Source organism: Octopus bimaculoides, chromosome 1, assembly GCF_046866305.1.
Source record: "Octopus bimaculoides isolate indiv1 chromosome 1, ASM4686630v1, whole genome shotgun sequence".
In the NCBI taxonomy this organism is placed as follows: domain Eukaryota; kingdom Metazoa; phylum Mollusca; class Cephalopoda; order Octopoda; family Octopodidae; genus Octopus; species Octopus bimaculoides.
Window position 1 is genome coordinate 16794160 of NC_142928.1, and position 27700 is coordinate 16821859.

General features: G+C 36.4%; 1 protein-coding gene across 3 annotated transcripts in view; it reads right to left on the reverse strand.

Moving 5' to 3' along the window:
* LOC106876580 (glutamate receptor 4) overlaps window positions 1-27700 on the reverse strand; it is a 735993-nt gene that overhangs the window by 466979 nt on the left and 241314 nt on the right. For all 3 annotated transcript variants that reach the window (XM_014925186.3, XM_089348773.1, XM_089348776.1), the window contains exons 3-4: window positions 24711-24959; window positions 18050-18243 (exon numbers count right to left, since the gene is read on the reverse strand). In XM_014925186.3, coding sequence (XP_014780672.1) covers window positions 18050-18243; window positions 24711-24959 — 443 coding nt within the window. The remainder of the gene's footprint in view (window positions 1-18049; window positions 18244-24710; window positions 24960-27700) is intronic.

Below are 27700 nucleotides of genomic sequence, written 5' to 3' on the forward strand. Positions count from 1 at the left end.
ATTTATATATACATGCATGTATATATTTATATATATATATATTATAATTAAAGGTATCTAAGAGATACAACCATACTGGAAATAGCAACCAAAACTTGACTCAAAAACCACATAAGATGTTCATAGAGCATCAGGAGAGAAGACAAAGAGACAAAATAAGCCAGCGAATTCTTTCTTGGTGCTGTATGAACATTTAATGTGGTTTTAGAGTCAAGTTTTGACTTCTATTTCCAGTATGGTGGTATCTCTCAGATACCTTTAATTATAATTTTAATAATAATTATTACTTTTGACGTTTTTATTCCCATGCTGGCCACCTGATAAGATCGGTGTTCTAAATAACGATCTTCTTATATATATATATATATATATATATATATATATATATATATATATATATAGGGAGAATTCACAAAAACATTAGACGAAGATAGGTGGTGTAGAAAAAAAATAGTTGTATTAGTATAACGCTCTGGAAGTGAAAAAAGTCGTTAACGTTTCGAGCCTACGCTCTTCCACAGAAAGGAACACAGAAAGAAACAAGGAGAGAAACAAGGAGAGAAAAAAAGAACAACCATGTAAAAGTGGCTACTAACATTGCTTGTATATATATATATATATATATATATATATATATATATATATATAAACAAGTAATGTTAGTAGCCACTTTAACATGGCTGTCCGTTCGAGCGGAATCTACTGCAATATTTTTAACCCCAAGAGGACATGTCCACTAGCTGGTTAACGATGCACAGCTGCATCTCTTAGCGAGCTTTTAGAACTAACATTTTTGCTTGTTGCAGAATAGACGACTGTGCTTGAAATATATATATTGCGTGCAGACGAGAGCTGGTATCATCTCTAGAAGAAAAGGTGTCCAATACTGAGGAGTGGCAGAAATAGCCCGAAACCAGAGCTGGTCTACTGATCCCGTCGCTAGGAGATGGTAGGGGTACGCTCCCCTGCTCGCATTTATATCGGATGCAGTTGTGCATCGTTAACCAGCTAGAGGAGATGACCTCTTGGTGTTAAAAACTCGTAGTAGAGTCCGCTCGAACGGGCAGCCATTTTTTAAGTGGCTACGACCATTGCTTTTCAGTACAACTACTGCGTTGATCTCTTAGAGAGATTTTAGAACTAGCATTTTTCTTTATATATATGTATATATGTGTGTGTGTGTGTGTGTGTGTGTGTGTGTGTGTGTGTGTGTGCATGTATATACATATACATACATATACAAACACACACACACACACATGCATTGAATCGAACGAATGGGGAAGAGGGCTCAATGCATGTTGTAGGATAATGCTTTATTTAAATTTAATTTTTATCTCATTGACTTGGGTTTCATACCAGGGCGATCTTCAAGCGAGAACTATTTCGGTGGTTTATACATATTTGTTGGGGTTGATGTGATCTCCTGCTCCTGACTTTTCATTTGTGTGCATTTTGTGTTTATGCCTGTTTGTTATTTTTCTGTGATCCAATTGTAATTTTTTTCTAACGAGACATCTTTAATTTACTTATACATTCTACATTAATTATTGTGTTAATGCCTTCCTTTTTTAGAGCTTTTTGTTAGTTTTCAATTCAGGAGTGTTTCCAAGTGTTAGGGGATTTTCACAAAGTTTCTGACTTAGTTTCTCTGAAACAAATTTCCGTTCGGAAATATTTTTGTTGTGGTTCTCATTGCTTGTGTATATTTCAATGGGAGCATGTTTTGGCAAGTTTCATTTTTGTGTGTATCCGTGCATGTGTACAGGTGGTTATGCACGTCTGGTTGTTTTCTTACTTAAACATTGTTGAAGTGTGTATCAAGTTGATTGGTTATCGCTAGAATACCAAGTCATGTACCTCTATGTAAATATGTGTGTATGTATGTATGCATGAGTGTGTGTGTGTACGTGCGCATGTGTGTGTGCGAGCACGGGTGTGCCTGTGTACGTGCGTAAGTGTGTGTATATATATGTACTCACACATACGATTTCCTGGCCCTGGGAAGAAGAAAATGCTGGAGAATCAGTTCATTTCTATTTTATTCAACATATTCACACACCTATTGTAGCGGCTCTTTATTTTTTTTTCTAAGCCCTGTAAAAGAACTCGGGAAGTTGGGCTGCCAATCAGGCCTTTCGCAATATCCTTAAAGCCTGGAATTTTACTGCATCCCCTTGTATATGTATGAGTGTACGAATATTATTATTTGTAAACAGCGTGGAAGCGATGTGCCCAATAAATGGTGTACGACATATTGTTTATTAATCTGAACTTTCGTTACTTGACTTTCATGCTTCATGAGCTTCAGGTGTCGAAGTTTTTAAACCTTTCAAACTAGATTGGTATACAATAACTATTTTTGTGTGTAGCTATATTTTCAGTAGTAAGAATATTTCTTCTTCTTTTTTTTTAGTCTGTTAGTTATATTATGATTAGTGCAATTAAGTATTTCATGCGACAGAGATAGTAAATGATAGTGGGGAGAATGAGTGTGTGTTTGCGTGCATCTGTATTTAATTTGAAAGGTAGAGTGTGAATGCTTCTAATTTACCGCTTCATTTTCCATATATTTCGACTTTTCTGTGTAAGTACGAATCATCGACAACATACAACTGATGAATTAAAATGTTGCCGGCCTTTAACAATTAGACTCTCCAGAAAAAAAAAAAACTATTTCATTCACTATACAGGATTATTTATATAGAAATCCTCCCTCGAACCAACACCAGGGGGATTGAACCCAAACTTTACAAGGAACAACTGAGAAGTTTAAGAAATATTATGACTCATGCAGAAACACACACACTCTTTCTCTCTCTCTCCCTCTCTCTCTCTATCACTCTATCTCCCTTGCTCTCTCTCACACATACATACATGTAACAAAATTACTATGTGAAAAAACATTACAAAATTGAGAGATTTATCTGATATGAAAATTCTTGTCAGCATTACAGACAATGACAGCAAGTTACTTGAACATCAACGACTACAACTTATGGTCTGCTTGTGATATTCAAAATAAAATAAATTATTCACAAACCTTAATTAGTTTCTCCTTAATTACTGAATGATCGTTTTATTAATGCTGGTAACTATCCAACTTTATACATATTTCCTTTCACGTTTCTTAATTTCCGTTCGACCTATGTTCCACTGCATAAAATTGATGTCCACAATCTCATCTACTCTCCTCATAATTTCTGGTTGTAATTATTATTTCTGGTTTAATTATCATTACTTTAAAATTAACATTAATAAAATCCTTATTATTATTATTATTATTATTATTATTATCATTATTGTTATTAGTATTATACTTTTATAACCATGATCACATATTGGATTATTTAGAATAGTATAAATCTAACTCAGTGTTTGGTTTAGCAAGTGCTTTTATCAATCCCATAAATGTAGATGGAAGGTGGAATGCATCTCCATAGCTCTCGAACTCTGAAGTAAAGAAACGTAACTATATAATGCCTGGTCTTTTTTTATTTTCTTTGATGCTCTAACGATACTTATTTCTTTATTGTCCACACGGCGCTAAACATAGAGGGGACAAAGAAGGACAGACAAAGGGATTAAGTCGATTATATCGACCCCAGTGCGTAACTGGTACCTAATTTATCGACCCCGAAAGGATGAAAGGCAAAGTCGACCTCGGTGGAATTTGAACTCAGAACGTAACGGCAGACGAAATACCGCGAAGCATTTCGCTTGGCGTGCTAATGTTTCTGCCAGCTCGCCGCTCTAACGATTCCCTCAAGTCATTGTCATGCAGTGTAAGAATGTTTTGCTCGTTTTCCTGTTAATATACTAGCCCGAGGAAGAAGGTATGCAATACATATCTTCTTTGTAATCCATTCTAGATGAAAGTGTAGTAACCGATACACATCCTGAAAATTTACTGATCATTATATGCTCGAAAATATATGAAGTCAGACCCTAAAGCGCATGCTTGCTACAGGGTGAGCTAGTCCTAAGGCAACTACGGCTGAACGTCACGCGAGATATTTGTTCTCCGTTTTAATGGTTCTACTAATCTACAATCATCCTTAAGCTCTATAACATATTAATCATTGAATCGACTGGTTTTGGTTTTGTTGTTGTTGGTTTTGGAAGGCAAAAAAAAAAAAGAAAACGTGATAAATTCAAGCTCAGAATGTAAATTGACTAAAGTGATGTAACTAAATAGCACAATTCATTTAGGCAAGCGGTCTACTGTGTCTAGTTGGGGACACAACGAGTTTTGAAGTTATGGTAGCTGAACCACAAAGATGAGACTTGTTTGCATACCGAACATTAATTCGCCAAGCCAGCACCATCAGTGCGAAGAAAGAATAACGTGCAAAGAACTTTCCAGCACATGTAGAATCGGTGCAAGAATGCCAGCGCGAGAAAACTGCAAAAGGTTGCATGTACAGCTGCTTAACCATAACTAATGATATAACAGTTATACACTACAACGGAAACAAAGAGGCGAACACACAAAGCATAGTGCACGCTGTAAAAAAAAATCTGCAGGAGTGCTGTGTGGTAAGAAGCTTGCTTCCCAACCACATGGTTCTGGGTTCAGTCCCACTGCGCGGCACCTACGGCAAGTGTCTTCTACTATAGCCTCGGGCCGACCAAAGCCTTGTGAGTGGATTTGGTAGATGGAAACTGAAAGAAGCCCGTCGTATATATATATGTGTGTGTGTGTATATATATATATATATGTGTGTGTGTGCGTGTGTTTGTGTGTGTGTATGTGTGTGTGTGTGTGTATGTGTGTGTGTGTCCAACATCGCTTGACAACCGATGGTGGTGTGTTTACATCCCCGTAACTTAGCGGTTCGGCCAAATAGACCGTAGGCTTACAAAGAATAAGTCCCGGGGTCGATTTGTTCGACTAAAGGCGGTGCTCCAGCATGACCGCAGTCAAATGACTGAAGCAAGTAAAAGAGTAAAAGAGAGTAAAGACTAGGAACAACCAAACGCTACTCTGGATACACTAATGCCCCATGTGGCCATGTGGAAGCCGATTCCGTTTGCATGCGCACACACAGCCACACGTCCTGGTTCAGGATTCATAATCACCAGCAGTGGGTGGTTAGAAGCTATATACCAGAGGAAATAACTGCGAAATATCGATATTTGTTGTTCTCGTTCACTTCCAGGGCGATCCGTTTCAGCTGGCGTTGAAGTATACTGTTTCTTTAACTTAAAGGGGCCGTTCCTGGACGAAACACCATAACCTAAAAACGTTTAACAACAGACATATCTTACACGTGAGTTTGATAATATATATATATATATATATATATATATATATATATATATATATATACATATATATATATATATATATATATATATATATATATATATATATATATATATATATATATATATATATATATATATATATATATATATATAATGAGAGAAGAGGACACAATCTCTGTTTCCAAGACTTGACGATACCTTGTTATTCAAAAATAATATATATTGTGTATAGCAAAATATTACTATATTATCAAAGGAACCAATAGGTTTGGCAATTAATTATTCTCACCATTCTGAAGAAAAATGTATAACAACTAAATAATAAGATATCATAGAAACTCAAAGACAAAGAGAGAAGCACTTATGCGTACGTTTTTAAAAACATCGCGAATAAGCAAAATATGTTACTGGACTTTCTTTCATGGTTAAGAGGTTGAATGAAAGTCAAAATGTATATAATGAAATGATATTTGATTTCTTGAAGAAAAAAATATATAATCATCTCATTTGTATGTAGAGAGAAGCGAAATGTATTTCTAATCAAATAGAACGGAAGTAAACTGTACAAGAATTGTCAGTTTTTAAGTAGAGGGAATTATATTTTCTTTTTAATGAAATTAGTTAAAGGTGTCACATAACAAGTTCCTTCAAGAAACTCCCTAAAAGACGATAGAGTAGTCCATTAATTATGGCGGCCATTTTAAACAAATGTCTTCACAGTCGGAGAATTTTCTCAAAGTATTATCTTATTTTGGTTTTGCTTTGTTTTTATCTATGCCTAAACTTTTGTGCCTTCAGACTTTTCGTTCATTAATTCATCAGAGAATTTTAAGTATGACAAATGAAATCGTATATTTAAAGTGAAATAAAACCACGAAGGTTTGAATTCACAAATTTGAATTTCGATACTGGAGAAAAGGTTTTTAAATTTTTAAAACCCAGAGCGTATAAAGTGAATATAAATAGTTAATCATATTTTCCAAAATTTAATTTCTTAGAAATCCTCAAAGTTCTTGAATCATCTATAGAGAAGACAAAGTTTTCCAAAATGTGTAATATGAACTGAAGACAAGAATAAACGTTACTATCATTGCAACATAAATTAGATCAAATATTGAATGTGACTCTTATACGTTGTCTGAAGGGAACCTTTCTGAAGAGTGCTTTAATGTTTTAATATTTTAGACTATTAACCTTTCGGAAAGCCATCTGTTAGATTTGTTTCATCCTGTGGTTCTATCTTACAGCGTTTCTGTTAATTACAGACATAAGTCATATATATTCTGATGGTACCTATTTATGACTTTGATCTATGGAAGCGGCAACAGATGAAAGCCACAATTATTGACATTTCGGTGAACAGACTGATTTTATCGTAATGCCGCTATCAGCTACAACAATCTAAGGTGCTAAGAAGTATTTATTCGCTAGTGTAGCCTTTATGTGGTCATTCGATTAGCTAGAAATAATAGCCAAACCTCCACTGTCATATCGTCTTAAATAATGATGGACAAATTGAAACAAGTTTACAAATTAATAGGTGTGTCATCTCTGGAACACTCTTTTCCCATTATTAGTTTTTTTTATTATTGGTTCTCAGTGCTTTGTGCCATCGAAATGTGTTCTGTTATGATATTTGGTGTGGATTGAGCGTGAAAACCAGTTAGAGTACGTTTCTCTTTAGATCTGACCACAATTGATTTCTTTAGGAAAGCCATCAAGAGAAAGCAGCGATAGACGGGAGAAGAATCGACAACAGACTGGACTATATTTCAATTACGTGCCCCGAAAGAGATGGAAGACAAAGTTGACATCAGAGTACAGAGAGCCGGAATGAATACTGCAAGACACTCTAGCAAACAATCAATCGCCTCTGCCAATTCGCTTCTTAAAAGTTACTTCTCTGTAGTACGATGTAACTTCTAAGGCCTTTTGCATAAATCTCTTCGGTCAAGATCTACCTAGAGCTAAACAATAACGGCGTATTTCCTGGAGAGTTGAGACCTTAGTCCGATAAGTAAATGGTTGAATTTCGATAAGGTCAAGGAAGTTGTTTTAGAGATGAAATAAATCGACTTAACTTTACCTACTTGATGATGGTTATTTCTAATGTTAACAAAATGGGGAGGGGCTACTCTCAATTAATCAAACAGAGTACTCGACTATTGTTTTTTTAAGTATTCCTGAAGCATGAACGGAGAAAAAAAATCTTATCGACTCCGTTGGGATTTGAGTTCTGAACGTGAAGAGACGTATCCACGTACGAAAAAAGCAATAACTCTGTCGCAGCCGATTCTGTCGCACCACTAGTCATTAATAATATCATTATTTTTAATTGGTTGGAACCTTTACAACTTCATTTTGTGAAGTAGTAGATTGCGATTGAGAAATTGGGTTGGCGTTGGACATAGAAAAACAAATTAAATAAGTGCTTTACGATATGTAGTCCACTATATCACTTTATCTAAATTTAGAATAGGTTAGGCTACATGCTCTTTCAGAAATTAAATGTGAAGAATCAGCGTCACACATTGAGAGACTTGTCTCCGTGTTTCAGTACATGAGTTGTAAGTGAACGATGTTCTTAACAAATCCCAGTGGAACATGAAAATAAATAAATCGACTTTTTGCTTCAAATAATGTTCATATCATGGCCTGCTTAACTGCGAAATTTCATTGTATTAAGTGATCTCTCATCTTCGCTTCCCTTTTAGCTTTACTGCATTTTACATGTTTTTTTTTTCTTTTGTTATTTTCGTTTCTTTTTTGTTTTTTGTCTTTTTATATTTCATCTGAACTTCGCCACATTCTATAAGACTGCTCTTATGGATACATTCTCTACATATATATTATAGTAGCTTTAAATAAATATTAAATATATAGATGGACATTAAAAAAATATTCCAGACAAAATGAGTTCCTTTTTTAAAAGAAACGAAAATATATCTAGATCGATTCTTCTTCGAGTAATTCAGTGCCAAAATTGGTGCCAAAATGATATTAATGTGTCTGCAATGCGAAGAAATAGAAAAATAAATTCCGTATTTTTTCTACCTTTTTGTAGTAAGTTTTTATTACCTCTAGACAATTTTGTTTCGCAGTGATGTTTACTTTATTACTACAGAGTAACAACAACAACTATAATAATAATAATAATGTTTTCTTTGATAATAATGATAATAATTTCATTTATTTGCCACCAGGGCCCATTCATTCGTATAAAACTGTGTTACAAGATGGTTACAGAACGCGTGGAGATGTACGCAATTATATAGAAGCCAGGTGGGGACATCAGACAATGTATACAGACGTATTAAAAGACCGATTCAAATAATTACAGATCAGATACCAAGAATAGACATATGTGCGTGTATGTCTGTGTTTGTATATATGCATATATCTGCCTGAATATATATATACATGATATGTATATATCTAATGGAGTTGTACATATAACCATATAATATGTAAACGGAACACTACAACTCTTTTCTCTCACTATCATACCCTCTTTCTCTCTCTCTCTCTCTCTCTCTCTCTCTCTCTCTCTCTCTCTCTCTCTCTCTCTCTCTCTCTCTCTCTCTCTCTCTCTCTCTCTGAAATGTAAAAGAGAAGTTATATTACACACTACTCCCCATACCAGACATTATTTAACATAATGAAATAGATAGTAACTCATACCTCTTGTTGCCGCTCACAAAAAACACCGTGCAAAAGAAAAGAAACTGTTTGAGCGAGATAAGGAGAGAAATGTTTGTTTCTCTGATGCAAGTGTATCGTCTGGGCTTTCTGTATCAGTGTCTAACAATATTTCTCAAATGGAAGGTAAAATAATACTCTGCCTTCCCAGCCGAAAGCCACAGCAGGCCATCGATGCAGGCACTGAAGTTTACTGCGGCATTAGTTCTTTCGCTCACCCCTAAAACATTGGAGAAAGTATCGCTTCAAAGTTTCATACATCTACTTGCAATCGAGTTGTACAATTTTCTTTCCGACAAAGATGGAGCTTGGGCTATATTCCTGCTGTACACCCCATCCATTCAAGCTTTCGATTCCACGTGACATAGAACACATACTGACTTAGAGCACATACTTTCGTTCTGATGGTGCAACCTTCAAATTTTTTGTTGTAGAAATTGCTGAGAGCCAATTCCGTTGTTAGCTCGTTGGTAGTCAAACATTTTCTAATCACTTCTTCTAATTTGTTCACTAGCGCCTTCTCCAAACTAATTTTTTTATTGTTGCGTCTTTGCTAAATCCTATCGATTTTTCTCTAAACATTTTCGTTGCTTGCTCCGCCGCTAGTTGATTACTCCGCCAACTTCCACGTAACTATTTCGTAAACCGGACACGGTAGTCATTTTACACCGATTTCGATGCGTTCTTCTTCCAGTAACCTAGCCCTATCTGGGTCGACTGTGCAGAAAGCAAACTAGTGATCTGTATAACCGACTGATTCGTTATTTTTCTACTCTAACTCTAACTCCTGGCTCAATAAATGTGCTGTCAACATACCCTATCTGGCTCCTCCTTCTTCATACTTGAACATATGGAAAATTCAGCTGGTACATGTCATACACTTAGAACAGTTTGATCAGTAAATTCAACACAATTTCAGTTTGCATCAATCACAAATCTCAATCCAACCTCATGCTAGTACAAAAATCGTGATGTTCCCATGTACGCTTTTAATCGCATAAAGAACTCATGCTACGTTTGCAACAATCGGAGCTTATGTGACCATTAGTCTGCAGGCAGCACTCTTCCTGTCGTTCATATTTAGCACTACCGATTTATCGTCCATGTTCATAAGAATCACATGACCTGGGAACAACTATGAAGTGAGTCATTCTGCAAAGATTTCAGGTCTCTATAAAAGAAGGGTATCCATCAGCGTTATTAGAGGACAGCAAATTATGAATATAGTTGTGGCGATTGGGTGAGAGTATCGTCTGGAAAATATCATAAGCTCCGATACAGACGGTCGTCTTAAGGCTACAGTGATTGCATTTAAAGCAGTCTTATTTTGGATCAGAAAAACTTGGCGTTTCTTCATGATATACATGTACATGGAAACTTTTAATATGTACATGTTTTGGCATATGAGTGTGTGTGCATATGTATGTTTATATGTATGTATGTATTCACGTGTACATATATATATATATATATATATATATATATATATATATATATATATATATATATATATATATATATATATATATATATATATATATATATATATATATATATATACATATATGCATGTTTATATGTATGTGTGTATTCACATGTGTACATATATATACATATATATACATGTGTGTATAGATTGATAAATAGAGAGACAGGGAGATAGATAGATAGATAGATACATACATACATACATACATACATACATACATACATACATACATATATACATAGAAAAATAGATAGATAAATAGATAGATAGATAGATAGATTAGTACTCCGTTAGAAATAGTAATTTTCAATCGCTTGTCCTCTGCCAAGTGCATTTTCGCTATTAATATAGTTGTACAACATTATAGCATAAAGATGCTCTCACACACGTATGCACGTGCAAATATGTGTGTGTATGTGCGCGTGTGTGTATTTGTATGCGTGTGTGTGTGTGTGTGTGTGTGTGTGTGTGTGCGCGTGCGTGAGCGCGCGTGTGAGTGAAGCCATTTTATAGTAATATGTAATTCTGATTTCTTTCTAATTCCCATGATAATGATAATAGCCAGAGCAGTATCATGTTTTGTGTTCTAAGTGTGATTTTTTACTTCCTGAAAAGAGATGTTTTCGTCAGTGGGGATTTACTGGTTTTGACTAATAACATCAAAGATGTTATTTTGTTTCAACCCTCATTCATATATCCCAAGAGTCTGTTGAATTTTTCATTTACTATCACTGTTTTTTTTTTTTTCGGCATTAGTTAGTGTTTTGTTTCTTTGCTAGAAATTACATGGTTTACAACTTGTTACAAATTGGTAAGCATTTTCCTGCCGGTTTAGTTGGTCGAGCTTAGAATGATCACTGTTAATAATAGTTACAGTGAAACCATACTTAATAGTTATAACAGAGGTGTCAGATAACAAATTAGTAGAGTCAATAGAGTGTCAGAATGAGTTGCTGTTATTTCCTCCTGTTCTGAGATAAAATTCCGCCAAGACTGATATTATCCGGCATCATTTCCAGAACGATAAATAAAGTAACACTACAGTACACTGAGTTTCTGTTGTTGTTGTTGTTTTTGCTGCTGTTGTTGCTGTTGTTGTTGGTGTTGTTGTTGTTGTTGTTGTTGTTGTTGTTCTTCTTCTTCTTCTTCTTCTTCTTCTTCTTCTTCTTCTTCTTCTTCTTCTTCTTCTTCTTCTTCTTCTTCTTCTTCTTCTTCTTCTTCTTCCTCTTTGAATCTCTTGCTCTGATCTACGCTTGACGAAATTCCTTGTGACGAGACCACTAAAGGATTCAGGTTTCAGCCCCGCCAGTTTTAATGTATCCAAAGTATGACATCTTTCAGGACAGACAGAGGCCATAGAAGTCCACCAGGAGTTGGTGGCCCAAGAAAAGGTGGAACAGGGATGCATGCTCAAAAAAAATAGCTCCAATATAATAATTCTATTGGTGTTACGACTTCCAAATATTTTCGGAAATTTACATCCAATAGGAAGAGCTAGTTATCTTGGACAGCCGAGAAAAGTTATATCCTTCGCATGGCTTTTTGAGTGTAGTACAAAACAAATGATGAAAATAAGGGCAATACATTCTTCTGTTGTTGGCATTGATCGACCAAAAGTTTATTATATAAAGTATATGGAATGGAAACCTGAAAGTAACGAAGGTATAATTTAAAGCCTGTTTATAGTTCATTGTTGCGTCAAGCCTACATAAGTAGTCTTACTGGAAAGTAATTACAATTGTAAAGAAGAGCACTCAGAGAGCGCACATTTCCGCCAAAGCAACACCAATATCCTCTCAACGATTAGCCAGGATGATTTTTTAAATGAGAATAACTGACTGCTCTCACAAACGAGAATACTAAAAATGAACCCGAACGCTCTCAAAAATTAAGTAAAAAAAAAAAAACGAAAAATATTCCAGGATACTTGTCCGGTACCGGATCGATCCCAATATCTAATCAGTTCGTGTCAGTCACGAGGCCAACCATCCTTGGAAGTTTCATCAGAATCCATCCAGCGTTTCTTGAGATGACTTGTCCACGGACAAACAAACAAACACGACTGAAAACAAAACCTCCGCTTTCGCTAAGGCGAAGGTAATAATGATGCCAGCATGATAAGGGCAATAGCTCAGTGAATAAGTTCAAGGGTTGATTCGTTGTTTATCGTTGCTGATAATACGCTGTTTTTATGACGATCTTGCAGAATCATTAATTCATCGAACAAACAGATTAGCGGTATTTTTTTCTGGTTCTTTTGCGTTCTGCGAGTTCGAATTTACCTTTTATCGCTCGAGGTTCAATAAAAAGTAATACCAACTTAACAACGGGGGTCGATGTAATCGACACTTGACCTCCCAACTGTGCCAAAATTTGAAACAATTATTATGATGATTATAACAGCCAGAAGGTAAATTCATTAACGAATCGCCAAGGTCGACTTTGCCTTTCGAGCACCCTCCCCCAAAATTCCTGGCCTTGTGCCTAAATTTGAAAAGATATTGCTGTCGTTGTTGTTGTTCTTCTTTTTTCTCTTATTTTTTCTCTTCTTTTACTTTTCTTCTTCAACTACTACTACTACTATTAATACTGCTATTGGTTGTTGTTGTTGTTGACGATGATATTTAGCCTCAGATCAGCCCTGTTTGTGTAGAACTGTAACCAATAATATCTCAACCCCTATCATCCCTTTTTTTCTAAGCTATGTGTCAAAGCCATAGGATATGATCCAAAGGATGTTCGTTGGCTATTTATAGCAGGCGAAGTGCCCACAAAAAAGTTCTCTCAATAACCTTCTCAACTGGCAGGAAGTGCAAGTGCTACAAAACTCCCTCAAATCATTACCATGTTGCCTTAAAGGAAGCTCACAAATTATACAAAGATTATGATGAGACAGAGTTGTGAGGTTAAAGGAGCTCATTTTCCAGCGTATCTGGTTTTCGCATTCGATATCTCCGCTCAGCACTTAAAAAAGATTTTTCACCCCCATATTCTTGGATTTCAAATTTAAATTACTAATTACGCCTCATGTAAAGACATAGTTACCTCCCTTTGTATTAACGGCCATCCAGTGGGTGAAACACGTGTTTAATTTATTCAGTTATTCTTTTCTCTTCTAAGGGAGCCAGTCGATTAGATCGACAGCAGTACGCAACTGCTACTTAATTTATCGATCCCGAAATCGACCACAGAGTGCCGAATGAATGTAAGTTGGCAGACGCTACGGAAATCCGTTGGAACATTCATTACCTACTCTTCAGGCGGTAGATTTAATATCATCACCTAACGATTGAAACAAACGCGTTGCAAATATAGGGACCAGATCTTCTGTCTGATGATAATTGTCTCTTTTCCTCTCATGGTTACTAATCTCGGACGCCTTAAAAACAGTCATGAGTGCTAACATTTCTCCTGTAACAAGTAAAATGTACAGAAAACTTAAAGTTCTGATGCAGGAATAGATTTAGAGAATGTTGACAAATAGTCTTACGATATTTATGTGATGGACTTCCGAAATTATTTCACATTATAATTCAAATGTTATTCAATTACAATAATAATAAATATGCAAACTCAATAAATACGTTATAAACTATTAAATAATATTTTCACGTGCTGAACTCGATTGATCTTCGATAAAAAAGATTTTTGCTATGTATATTTGCATCAACAGTAGTAATAGTAGTGGTAGCAGCAGCAGCAGTAGCAGCAGCAGCAGCAGCAGTAGTAGTAGTAGTAGTAGTAGTAGTAGTAGTAGTAGTAGTAGTAGCAACAGTAGTAGTTTCTGTTGTTGTTCCTGTGGTTCTTCTTTCTGTCAGCGTTTTAGCGTTCGTACTCGTTATATATTATTGTATTAGCAATAGAAATACGATTTAAGTATGAAGACTACAACAACAGCAACAACTACTACTACTACTACTACTACTACTACTACTATAGCTACTGTTGTTGAGAATACAGCTTGAAACCGGCACAAATATGTCATTGGAGTCTGCACATCAACCTGATGAGATTAGCATCAACAAATGTCACAAGCCGTCAGCATTGACATAACTATTGACAATGGAGATTTCAGCCATAAAAAGCAACAGCAGTTGCAGCAGCAGCAACAGTAGCAGTAGCAGCAGCAGCAGCAGCAGCAGCAGCAGCAGTAGTAGTAGTAGTAGTAGTAGTAGTAGTAGTAGTAATAGTAGTAGCTGTTTCTGCTGTGGTTGTGGTTACAGTTGCTACTGTTTCTATTGTATTAGTAGCAGTAACTACTGCTCAGTGTGGAGGCGCAGTGGCCCAGTGCTTAGGGCAGCGGACTCGTGGTCATAGGATTGCAGCTTCGATTTCCAGACCGAGCGTTGTGAGAGTTTATTGAGTGAAAACACTTACAGTTTCACGGGGCTTCGGCAGGGGCGGGGGCGAACCCTGTTGTACATTTTCGCAACAACTTTCTCTCACTCTTTCTGTTTCTGTTGTACCTGTTATTCAAAGGGCCAGCCTTGTCACACTCTGTGTCTCCCTGAATCTCCCCGAGAACTGAGTTAAGGGTACACGTGTCTGTGTAGTGCTCAACCTCTCACACGTTAATTTCACGAGCAGGCTGTTCTGTTAATCTTAATTTATTGACCCCGAAAGGATGAAAGGCAAAGTCGACCTCGGCGGAATTTAAACTCAGACCGTAGCGGCAGACGAAATACCTATTTCTTTACTGCCCACAAGGGGCTACACACAGAGGGGACAAACAAGGACAGCCAAACGGATTAAGTCGATTATATCGACCCCAGTGCGTAACTGGTACTTAATTTATCGACCCCGAAAGGATGAAAGGCTAAGTCGACCTCGGCGGAATTTGAACTCAGAACGCAGTGGCAGACGAAATACCGCTAAGCATTTCCTCCAGCGTGCTAACGACTCACCTAGTTCACTGCGGCAGACGAAATACCGCTAAGCATTTCGCCCGGCGTGCTAACGTTTCTGCCAGCTGGCATAATTTCCACATCAACAGTGATGTAGACTGCCTTTACCTAAAACAGAAACAAAGCGGCAGAAGTTAACATCAACCCAGGCTGTCTTTGTGTGTTGCATCCTCTCGGCAACATCTATTAACCACTAAGTGTCGAAATGCATTCCATTGGCCAAGTTTGCATATATGAGATCGATAACATCATAAGACTTGAAAAGCAGCTCTTTGAGAGGGCATTTCTTGTCTAATAAACTTAAATACATTCCGAAAGAAGTCACATAACTCTACCGCAATATATTATCAGATAAAAAGGATGAGCGTATATCAGCAAAAGACCATATGTCAGTAGAAGGCTCCGAGATGATAGTGACATTGATCATCAAACTAATCTATCATGGACCAACAGCAGGATTACTACCTCCCACCTTGAACGTTATGCGTTAGCAATCCAGGAACAGAAAATATCAACCAAATTCCTCTTGCACAAAGTGACAAAATACAGGGAAAACATTAAAATATGACAACTAATGCTGACTTTGTGGTGTTAACACCAAAGATATCACCCACATCATAAGCAGTTGACCGAAAATGTCATCACGGTATTATTTGCCGATGAAGCATGTTGTTGCTAGGATACTGTATAACGAGATTCGTCGGAAGGATAACCTCAGGGACAAAGAAATAAGAACACACAGTAGGGTGGAAACCATAGCCACTCACAATTAAAAGGAGTACTGGTGGAATGTCCCACTGAAAACCTCAATAAAATGTAAACACAATAGATCTGACATGATTTGGGATACAGAAGTGAAACTGTGTACAGTTGTGGAAATCAGCTGCCCAGCGGATGTTGACATAATGCTAAAGATCAGTGTAAAAGAGAATACCTACGCTGAACTTTGCAGTTACTCTATCCAGATTATAACTTCAGGTTTATACCTGTAATTATCGTGGCGCTGGAATATGTAACACGCTGCCTAAATACCAATCTTGAGAAATTACACTTCTCAAAACCAGAAAGTAGACAGCTGATTCGGAGACTACAGCTCCAATCCATCACTGAAACTGAAATACCAGTAAAACTTACCAGAAGTTTATCATTTAAGTATATATGAGCATGTCTAGATATGTAATTGTATACATGAGAATACATTTATAAAACACACAAATTTGCACATACATACATACATATATATATACCCAGTCGATATTGACATTCCAATGAAGGTGCCATGGATCTAGGTTAGAAACTCACTCTTTCTCTATTGACAAGAAATCTTGAAGTAAAACTGAAGACATACATACATACATACATACATACTTACGTACATACATACATACATACATACATACGTACGTACGTACGTACATACATACAATCATACATACATACATACATACATACATACACACACGCATGCACATACCCTTATACATCATACTCTATACTCTCACATATATACACACTCATCCACAGACTCTCTCACTCACACACACGACTGATTTTCGATCAGTTTCCGTCTGCCAAATACCACAAGGAACTGACCACAAAAAGGCTTCAATATTCAGTTGAAAATATTCCTTCAGTTGTCACGCTGTAGAGTGGATTCGAACCTTGAACCACATGACTGCAAAGCAAATTTCACTATGCTTGCGTAATATCTTTTTTATGTATTTATTTCTATCGGTCAAAAGTGATTCCGTTTTTAAAAAAATATATGTTCGATATTTTCCAACAATTTTTTGTCAATCAATTGAAATCTATAGCCTAAGGAAGCCATAATTGTACATCAAAGAGCGTCATCGCCTTTCTCTCTGTCCATTCCTAAATGTTGCTCAACCATTTGCTTTTATGATCTTCCTATACCACTCCAACCGGGGATTTTCCATGCATGACAATATTCAATAGAGATCGGATGTCATGGTGTCAAATCACATGACTAAACTACTTCATTTTACGCCTTTTAACAAATCACTGAAGAGTTTCGTGCTTAGCAGCTTTCCCAACATTTTTTTCCTTAATACTCTCATCAGTTCGCTGTTCAGTACATAGAATCTCAGTATCTTTCATTTCAAAAGCATTTTCTATACAATCAATTAATTTCATTCTATTTTCTGGGAGTTTTTTTATCATTTTTTTTTTTTCATTTTTACGTTTGAAGATTAATCTACACGTGTATCGGTGTATAAGTTAATGTGTGCATGTGTCACATTTGAGAGGATCATAGAATGCATACATAATTAAATATCCTTTTTTTTTCTTTACATAACAGTTGAAATGAATCAACGGAGATGCTACTACGTGGTATTTGACGTCCAAAAAATAGCAACAAATTTCGCTCAAATCTCACTTTACCATTTAAAAGAAGTTATAAATGCAGCGTTTCTGAAAATAAGATGGAATAGTCAAGGCTTTTGGTCATACATCTCTGCTCAATCAAATGTGATAAAGGCCAAAAATGGATTCTTCACCTCTTTTGAATATAATTATAAATTAAATATTAACCAAAATATATATTTAATGATGTTCTCTGAAAATATAGGACAGATCAGCACAGGATTGTTCTTTTTCTGACAGGTTTGTTCTCTTTCTACGCCCATTCTGCATTATAAATATTACTAAAAATATATATATTTACCTTGTGAAGAAGGCGCCGGTAAGCTGACGTTGATGACATCACGACGACTATATTACGAGTGGCTCCCTCTAGTTGGTCGAGCTGTCGTAACATTTTATGTGTGTTTTCTATGTCATCAACTCGACGTACCACAACCTCAAGTGGGTCTGACGAATTATTGAAAGAGTCGTAGATATGTTGAAGATGAATTAAACCTGAAAATAGATAACAATAGAAAAATTATATTTAAAATATTACCAGTAGTAACAAAAGAGACAATGAAATATTTAAAAGAATTCCAAATTCAAGAAGTCCCAGAATTAGATAAATTAAGAACAGATGCAGAAATAAACTAAATACATGAAAATCCTTACTAAAAATGCAGTCTTAAATAATCTTACAATCAAATGGCAGGGCAATGTTTAACCCAATGTAATACATTTTAACGCTTGTATTGCTCGTTACCTATATATCGCGGCACGAGCCTGTGGGCAGGTGTGTAGAAACATTAACTAAGCTTGTCAACTCACCATATCTTCAGTTTCGAAGACCACGAAATCAATCTTGTATGCCCTACCTTTGTATAAGGAAATCACTTCATCCAACACATCATCTACGTCTTCCCTTCATTGCATTTTGACGGTACTCTATAAAGTCATTTGCTTTCCAAGAGACGGATGTACACCGTCTTTCGAAATGTATACCACTTTTCTTTTTTAACTTGCTTGGATAAAATCGGTAGTGCAAGAAAGCAGAATTTCTTGTGATATAAATCTGTTTCAGTCTTTCTTTATGAGAGAAAAACGCCCCATATTCATAATTTCTTTTTAGCTTGTGACATTAATAAAGCTGTTTTCGTCATTGTCTGCGATACGAAAATTATTCGACTGCTACTAACGTCAGTGTCTATATTACATATTTGTTTCCTTGTGTTTTGTCTGTAATTTCCGAGATGGCAATGTCTGCGCTGTGTTTATAATTGCACCTGTTCGTTTAAATGTTACAATTCATTCTCTTTGTTTGTCACTTTTTAAAACAGACTGTGTTTATAGTTTCATGATTTTCAACAATTGTTTTTCTCCGAAAACTTCAGGGGCGTGATCGTTGTTACCTCCTTTCTTGGTATCACCGCTCATCGTTACTTCAGACGGAGAAGCGATATTTAAAAAAAAATCCATATAAATAAATCTTATGCACAGCAAATAAATATTTGAAAGAGAAATAGTTTTGTCTACAGTGAATCAACGGCACAGCCATTTAAAAGTTCCAGAAGCTCGCTTTTTTCCACTAAATAAAATTTGGACACATTCGCTAAGAATGAAGTAGATTCAATATCATCTAAAGCATATAATAATAATAATAATAATAATAATAATAATAATAATAATAATAGTAATAATAATAATAATAATAATAATAATAATTTGCGATGGCGAGATTTGGAATTTGAAATCTGTAAAGATTGTACCTGTAATATTTGGTACATTAGAGACTTTGAATAATGATGTAGACAAATATTTAAAGAAGATTGGAATGGAATGTCAATTGCAGAACTTCTACCGAAGGTTTACCTCTTCGGAACAGGAGAGATCATCAACTTTCAACAAAGATGTTGGAAGGAAGCAATCCCCTCTCCACCTTCACTTTCCTTTTCAAGTGAAATATGAAAAAGTTGATGGGCGCTTGGCCACTGTGTAAAGTACCTGCCTTTAGTCCTTTCAGTCTTATCCATCGCACAACCTCTTTCGCTCCGGTTAACCGACAGATAAACACTGCCTGCCCTTCACAGCCAAATTCGGTGGGACGAGCTTCACAGTAGACTCAGAAAATAGCCCTATCCGTCCCAAACGGCAGGTGTTCGACATCAACCCACAAGGAAGCAATGCTTGGACATTCGACTAGAGCGTGCAGAACATTTTCGTCGCTCAGCGCGCGTCTTGGACTGGCCCGACTGACTGCACTTACAAGCCAGTTGAGGTTATCCGAACCGGCGATATTCTACGGTAACACTGCTAGGCTAAAGATTTCTGAAATTATCCATCAGTCCTTATTTTCTGCGCTTGCGACGCCTTATCAACCAAAAGGCGGGAGAAGCTTCAGTAAAGGAGTTCTGTCTCGAAGGACAAGAACTGGTACCAGCGTGTGATCAAAGAACTGGCAGAAAAGTGACTTTGATGCAAGGCGGCTTTTGTAGTAACTTGATGAATACAGCAAAAAGTTACCAAAATATTGCAAAACATTTGACTCGATATATCTCCCCGAAATTATTACAGAGATATCAAACAGCTACAGAAATGGAAGGAACAAAGGCCAAGTCATATGTATTTTCTTTCTCCTCTCTTTCACTGTAGAGAAGTGCTGAAGTTTCTCCGCTACTCTTCCTCGTCTTTGTAATTGTTATCATTTGGGTGGGGGGGGGGTATTTGAAGGGGGTGGCTTAAAGAAGAAGAAGAAGAAGAAGAAGAAGAAGAAGAAGAAGAAGAAGAAGAAGAAGAAGAAGAAGAAGAAGAAGAAGAAGAAGAAGAAGAAGAAGGAGAAGTAGAAGAAGAAGAAGAAGATTTACGTCGTTGTCGTTCATCTTTTCAAAAATACAGCTAAATTTTGCTCAAATCATATACAAACGTCAGCAAATAAAATGAAGCAATACAAAATTTCGTAGTAAATTCACCGAAGAACCGGGGACATGACTAGAATGTTGTCGATCATACATCTTGGTTATAAGGACTGGCTTTGTACTAAATGACAGCAGAAACAACAGTAATTTGAACAGTGAACTGCAAAGACCACTAATATCAACGCAATGTTTGTGAAAACAACCAGTGCAAACTGTAATTAATGAACTAGAGAGATTGTTGAGACTAAGAAGATAAGGAACTAATTCAAAAATAATTGGAACACCTTACTAATAAGACAAGAGGCAGCATTACAATCAAAGTTATCTGTCTGCAGTAAATAAAAGAATCTAATGTCAATAATTCCAAGTGAAGAAAGAATTATCAAAGGAAGAATTGTGTATGGGTTTATCACGTGTCTCTTATCTTGTACCATAAGCTATTGTTATTTCTGAGGGGGTCGTCGCCGTCATCATTGTTGCTTTTTGGTGTCGTTGTTTAGATGCAGATCAGTTTTCCTTGGCCAGAAATAGGATCGTCGGCATTTCACCTTTATGAACCTGTCTTTTGTTCTGGGCATTGTACACACTAGATAACATTAACTAATCTGTCCTCATTTAAGAAGTCGTGGGAAATGCCGCTGCTATATACGTCCGTTTAACAAAGACAATCGCTTGAAGTTCCTTTTTTTAATTTATATTTCTAGAGCTAAAGTTAACATTACACACACACATACACACATACACACACACACATTCAAACATACACACAATTTTGTCTTCTGGCAACTGGTGTAATATGTATATATATGTATATATGTGTGTGTGTGTGTGTGTGTGTGTGCGTGGAACGCATAAATATAGATATGTGTATGCATGTACATATGTATGTATATGTTTTAGTGTGTATATACATATATGTATGCGTGTGTGCGCGCGTATACGTAAAGGTATAGATAGATATATATGCGTATCCGTATAGGCATGTATACATATATATATATATATATATATATATGTATATATATATATATGTGTGTGTGTGTGTGTGTGTGTGTGTGTGTGTGTGGAGGCGCAATGGCCCAGTGGTTAGGGCAGCGGACTCGCAGTCATAGGATCGCGGTTTCGATTCCCAGACGAGGCGTTGTGAGTGTTTATTGAGCGAAAACACCTAAAGCTCCACGAGGCTCCAGCAGTTTCCTTCAATTATACAGGAAAAGCATTGGTCGACCTACGACTGAAGACAACCTCCATGATATTATATGGTTCAATGGCATTTGTATCTACCCAAATGTCCAGCGAACATCTTAGCTATATATTAATATGTGTGGACATTCCATACCCACTCAACAATTCCTACACCATTTTCTTAGCCACGTGACCACACAGTATATCCTTGGGCTTGTGCTACTTTTGTTTCCTTCGCAGTAGATTATTTGGGTAGTAATTCAATCTTTACACATATTATCAGAGTTCTTCAAATTTAATATTCTCCCACTTTTCATAAAGTAAATAGAATTAATTCGTTAGATTTACTTTTGACTCAAATAAATTCTGTTATTTTCCACTAGAAAAAGTAACCCTTATTTTTATCTCAACGGCTTTCACTTACCTTTGACTTGACTAATCTTTTTTACTCAGGAATTCACAATTTACCTTTATCTTTCAATCAGCAATCTTCCCTTATCATCCACTCAACAACCTTTCCTTAACTTTCATTAAGCCAATACCCGTTAAATTTCACTCAACAAATTCCCCTTAACGTTATCTTGACAATCTTCACTTGACTTTGATTCAACAACCTTCTGTTATCTCCGATTCGGTAATTCTCCACAGCTTTTATCTCATACTGAACAACCTTTCCTTCATCTTTACTAAACAAATAGCCATTTACTTTTCCATCAACACACTCCCCTTTTATTTGACTCAATAAATTCCATTCTTATCTCTAATTCAAATACCCCTTATCTCCGATTCAATATCTTCCCCTTACCTTTGACCTAACATACAGACCCTTTCGGCTTAACAGCTTTCTGTTCTCTTTGACAGAGCAAACTGCCGTTAGCATTGACACAATAACCTTCTCTTAACGTTAACTTAACAACAGACAAAATCAATCACTGTATCGCAATGGTATTGTGATCATGAAACTGTCGATATTTCACATTTATTTAAAAAGAAATTTAAATCGGTATATATTTAACTGAGAGAGATTGTAAATAAGAGAAAAAAGCAAAGCAAAGTAAAAAGGAATTCTTTAATCTCCAAAAGATTATTTTATGTCGTTTAATGAAACAGAAAGCGAAGTGACAAACTTTATGCAATGGAATTTAGCACATTAATTATTCAACACAGATGCACTGTTAAATTATACATAAACACATGCATACATATATTCATGTATATATACATACAAGCATATATAATAATGCATACATACATGCATACATATATATATACATGCATACATAAATATATACATACATGCATGCATGCAGACATACATACATACATACATACATACATACAAGCATACATGATACATACATACATACATGCATATATACATATATACATACATATATGCATGCGTACATACAAACATACCTACATATATATATACATACGTGCTTGCATACATACAAGCATACATAATAATTTATGCATGCATGCATTCATACAAACATACATATATACATAAATGCATACGTACAAATATACATACGCACACACATGCATACATACACACATATACATACATACACGCATATACATACATCCATCCATACATACATACATACATACATGCATACATTCATACATACATACATACATTGGCTACAACCCAATTTCGATTAATACCATGGTTTGATTGTTCGTTTAAATATGACCAGATGGATGTGGCTTTTCAATTATGCTAGGGACTTATACTGTTTTAACTGATATAGCAATGTTGGACACATTCTTGCAATAAGTCTTAACAAATTGTTTTCCTGACGTTCACCTCTATATGACGTTCACTCTACTTTTTAATACACATTCTTTTCCATAACCACAAGAAATAGAGATGCATAGTTAACAGGCCTGGCTGTGTGGTAAGAAGTTTGCATCCACATGGTCCGGGTTCAGTCCTATTACGTGGCACCTTGGGCAAGGGTCATTCACTATAGCCTCGGGAGTACCAAAGCCTCGTGAGTGGATTTGTCAGACGGAAACTGAACGAAGCTTGTCATGTGTCACCGCTTGACACCGGTGTGGGTATGTTTATGTTCCTGTAATTTAGTGGTTCGTCAATGGAGTTCGATAAAATAAAAAGAAGGGTGTCAGTTCATTTATTCGACACAACAATTTTCAAGGCGGTCAAATGATTGAAAAACTGGAAGATAAATAATTACTCTGTCTGTGTGGCTCATCAGATGATTTCTAAGGCCTGCCTTACCGAGGCAGACACCTAGACACACACGTTAAACGTTGAATTAGATCGTGCCCCTAAAAACTCAAAAAAGTTCACTTACGTAAATATATACATGCGTGTAGTGTAAATAACTGCACGTGTGTATAGCTAGGTGTGCAGCAATATCTGGTATATATAATGTGATGTATGTCTGTGTGATAACAAACTCGCTTCCCAATCACATCGTTCTGAGTTCAGTCCCACTGGGTGGCTCCTTGGGCAAGTGTCTTCTACTATAGCCTCGGGCCTACCAAGGCCTTCGGTAGTCGGAAACTGAAAGAAGCCTCGTGTATATATATATATATATATATATATATATATATATATATATATATATGTGTGTGTGTGTGTGTGTGTGTGTGTGTGTGTGTGTGTGTGTGTGTGTGTGTGTGTGTGTGCACGTATTTTTGTATTTGTGTTTGTCACCCACCACCACTTGATTACCCCATAATATAGCGGTTCAACCAAAGACAACGATGGAATAAGTATCAGGCTTTAAAGAAATAAGTCTCTGGATCGATTTGTTCGGCTAAAATTCCTTCCAAGCGATACCCCAGCATGGCCGCAGCCAAATGACTGAAAGAAATAAGAGATAAAAGATATATTGATTAACTTACCATCATCTGAATCGAAAATGTAGAAAATTCGCCTCCACCGATAGAAGTTGATCAGCTCTGTGATGGCTGGCATATAGGACGGGCTCATATGTATCTCAAATGGATAACTTGGCAGTTGATGTCTTGTAGCTACATTCAGAACGAATACGGGTAGATGCAAAGCATTACTATATGCTTGAACAACATGATGGGAAATTGGGTTGTTTAGTATAAAAAGTGCGAAAATACCCATAGCCGACTGAGAGCAAACTGGAAAGAGAATTAAAATAGAGAAATTAGATTAATACTGTGAAATAATTTAAATTATGAATACTTGCATCAATTAACATTTCAAATTTCTCTGCAATATAAAAATGTGCTGTATGTAAAGATGAATATATATATATATATATATATATATATATATATATATATATATAAACTTAATGATCCACAGGGGGCTAAACATCGAGGGGACAAACAAGGACAAGCAACTGCGTAACTGGTACATGTTTAATCGACCCCGAAATGATGAAAGGCAAAGTCGACCTAGGCGGAATTTGAACTCAACGTAACGGCAGACGAAATACCGCTAAGCATTTCGCCCGGCGTCTTAGCGTTTCATATTTCTTTATTGCCCGCAAGAAGCTAAACATAGAGGGGACAAACAAGGACAGACAAAGGGATTAAGTCGATTACATCGATCCCAGTGCGTAACCGGTACTTAAGTTATCGATCCCGAAAGAATGAAAGGCAAAGTTGACCTCGGTGAAATTTGGACTCAGAACGTAAAGACAGACGAAATACTGCTAAGCATTTTGCCCAGCATGCTAACGTTTCTGCCAGCTCGCCGCCCTTAAAGATGAATGTAAATAGGCGCGGGAATGGCTGAGTGTTTGCTATTATAACCCCTGGCCGACCAATACCTTGCATTTTAATTTGATAGACAAAAACTGTGTAGAAATCCGTCATATACACAAATATATGTATATAAATATATATGCGTCATGTTTTATTTGTGCTTTTCCCCCATTACCTTGACGAGCGGTGTTGGTTTGTTTACATGTCTGTAACTTCGGGATTCGGCAAAAGAAACTAGTAACGTAAATGCCAGATTTTAGAAAAAGCATAAATAGGTTAAATCTCCTTTTTCGCTAAAATAATGTCATTCATTAGTAAAGCTAGTGACACATCTACTAGCCAATTAACATTTTCACCAAACTATATTGTTTTTTAAACCCTTTAAAAAAATAAAACAAGCCCAAGACTTGCAGCTGATACACCAAAACAAACATACCTGATTAGAAATACTACTTGCATGACTGAATTCTGAACATTAAAATAATTCCAAATTTAACCAATAAAATCTTCCATCACCACCAACCCTAAAATTTAATCAACAGTGCTCCACCTACCCCAGAAAATTTTAATTTAGCAGAAACTATATAAGGCCAAGATGAACTCGAACGTAATGGTAACTCCTTATGGCTCAGCGAACCGAAACTTCGAAGTTACAATCGATAATATTCTTGTTAAAGAAGAATAAATAAGTACTTTCCCAAAAGTATTGAGTGATCTTTCAGTTTATGGTAAAATTGTTTCTATTATAACTTGACATAAAAAAACGTTGATGCCTGTTTCAATGTACAGCAATCCCTCACCATATCGCGGTTCACTTATCACGGTTCCCTTATCGCAGTTTATTATTCAAGGTTATGTCGATTCCTCCGTGGTGTTGTTTTGCATTTATGATAAAATAAATAAATACAAAATATAAAAATAAAATATATATATGGAGTAGCTGTGTGGTAAGAAGCTTGCTTACCAACCACATGGTTCCGGGTTCAGTCCCACTGCGTGGCACCTAGGGCAAGTGTCTTCTACTATAGCCTCGGGCCGACGAAAGCCTGGTGAGTGGATTTGGTAGACGGAAACTGAAAGAAGCCCGTCGTATATATGCATATGTATATATACATATGTGTGTTTATTTGTGTTTGTCCCCCAACATCGCTTGACAGCCGATGCTGGTGTATTTACGTCCCCGTAACCTAGCGGTTCGGCAAAAGAGACCGATAGAATAAGTACTAGGCTTACAAAGAATAAGTCCTGGGGTCCATTTGCTCGACTAAAGGCGGTGCTCCAGCATGGCCGCAGTCAAATGACTGAAACAAATATATGAGTAAAAGAGTAAAGAGAGTACTGTTTCTACTTCGCGGATTTTCACCTATCGCGGGGGTTTTGAGAAAGTCACACCAGCGATAGTCGATGGATTACTCTATACTTATAACATAAGCACAATCAAACTTGAATTTGTTGAGTGGCCTTCGTCAAAGACTCTGACAAAGCTTACTAAGCCAAATTCATGGTCGAACATTACCAATAATTTTGTTAATGTGTGTGTGTGTGTGTGTGTGTGTGTGTGTGTGTGTGTGTGTGTGTGTGTGTGTGTGTGTGTGTGTGTGTGCGCGTGTGTGTGTGTGTGTGTGTGTGTGTGTGTGTGTGTGTGTGTGTGTGTTATACGTTTTCATGTGAAAGTCACTGTCATGTTGAAATAAATATTTACTCAGTTTCTGATGTTCTTTAGTCCCAGAACCTCAAATTCCAGTAATTCTATAAACAAAGATCTATAATTAGAGCCGTAACTAATTCAGTAAAATATAGTTAGGTATGCATTAGTTTTCCTTCTTTAATAAATAAACTGATTGGAAGAGAGCTTTATCTGCTCTTTCTAGCATATCAGGCAATTCCATTGCAGCTCACTTATCGGTTTCATCTCTCAATTATTAGCTGAGTCATAGAAAAGGTTACAAAAGCAGAGAAAACTTTACACGAAATTAGATTGGGTCGTCGAGAACTAACGAACGCCGCATAATGGCGCCCGTCTCAGAATTTTATTAAGATATCATTAATGAATTTGGTCTTGATCATTTTGATGTTCCTCAGTACAAGAGCCAAAATATGCATCAGCCAGATATGTGGAAGTTTGGTTGGGTTGCGGTAGAATGGATTGC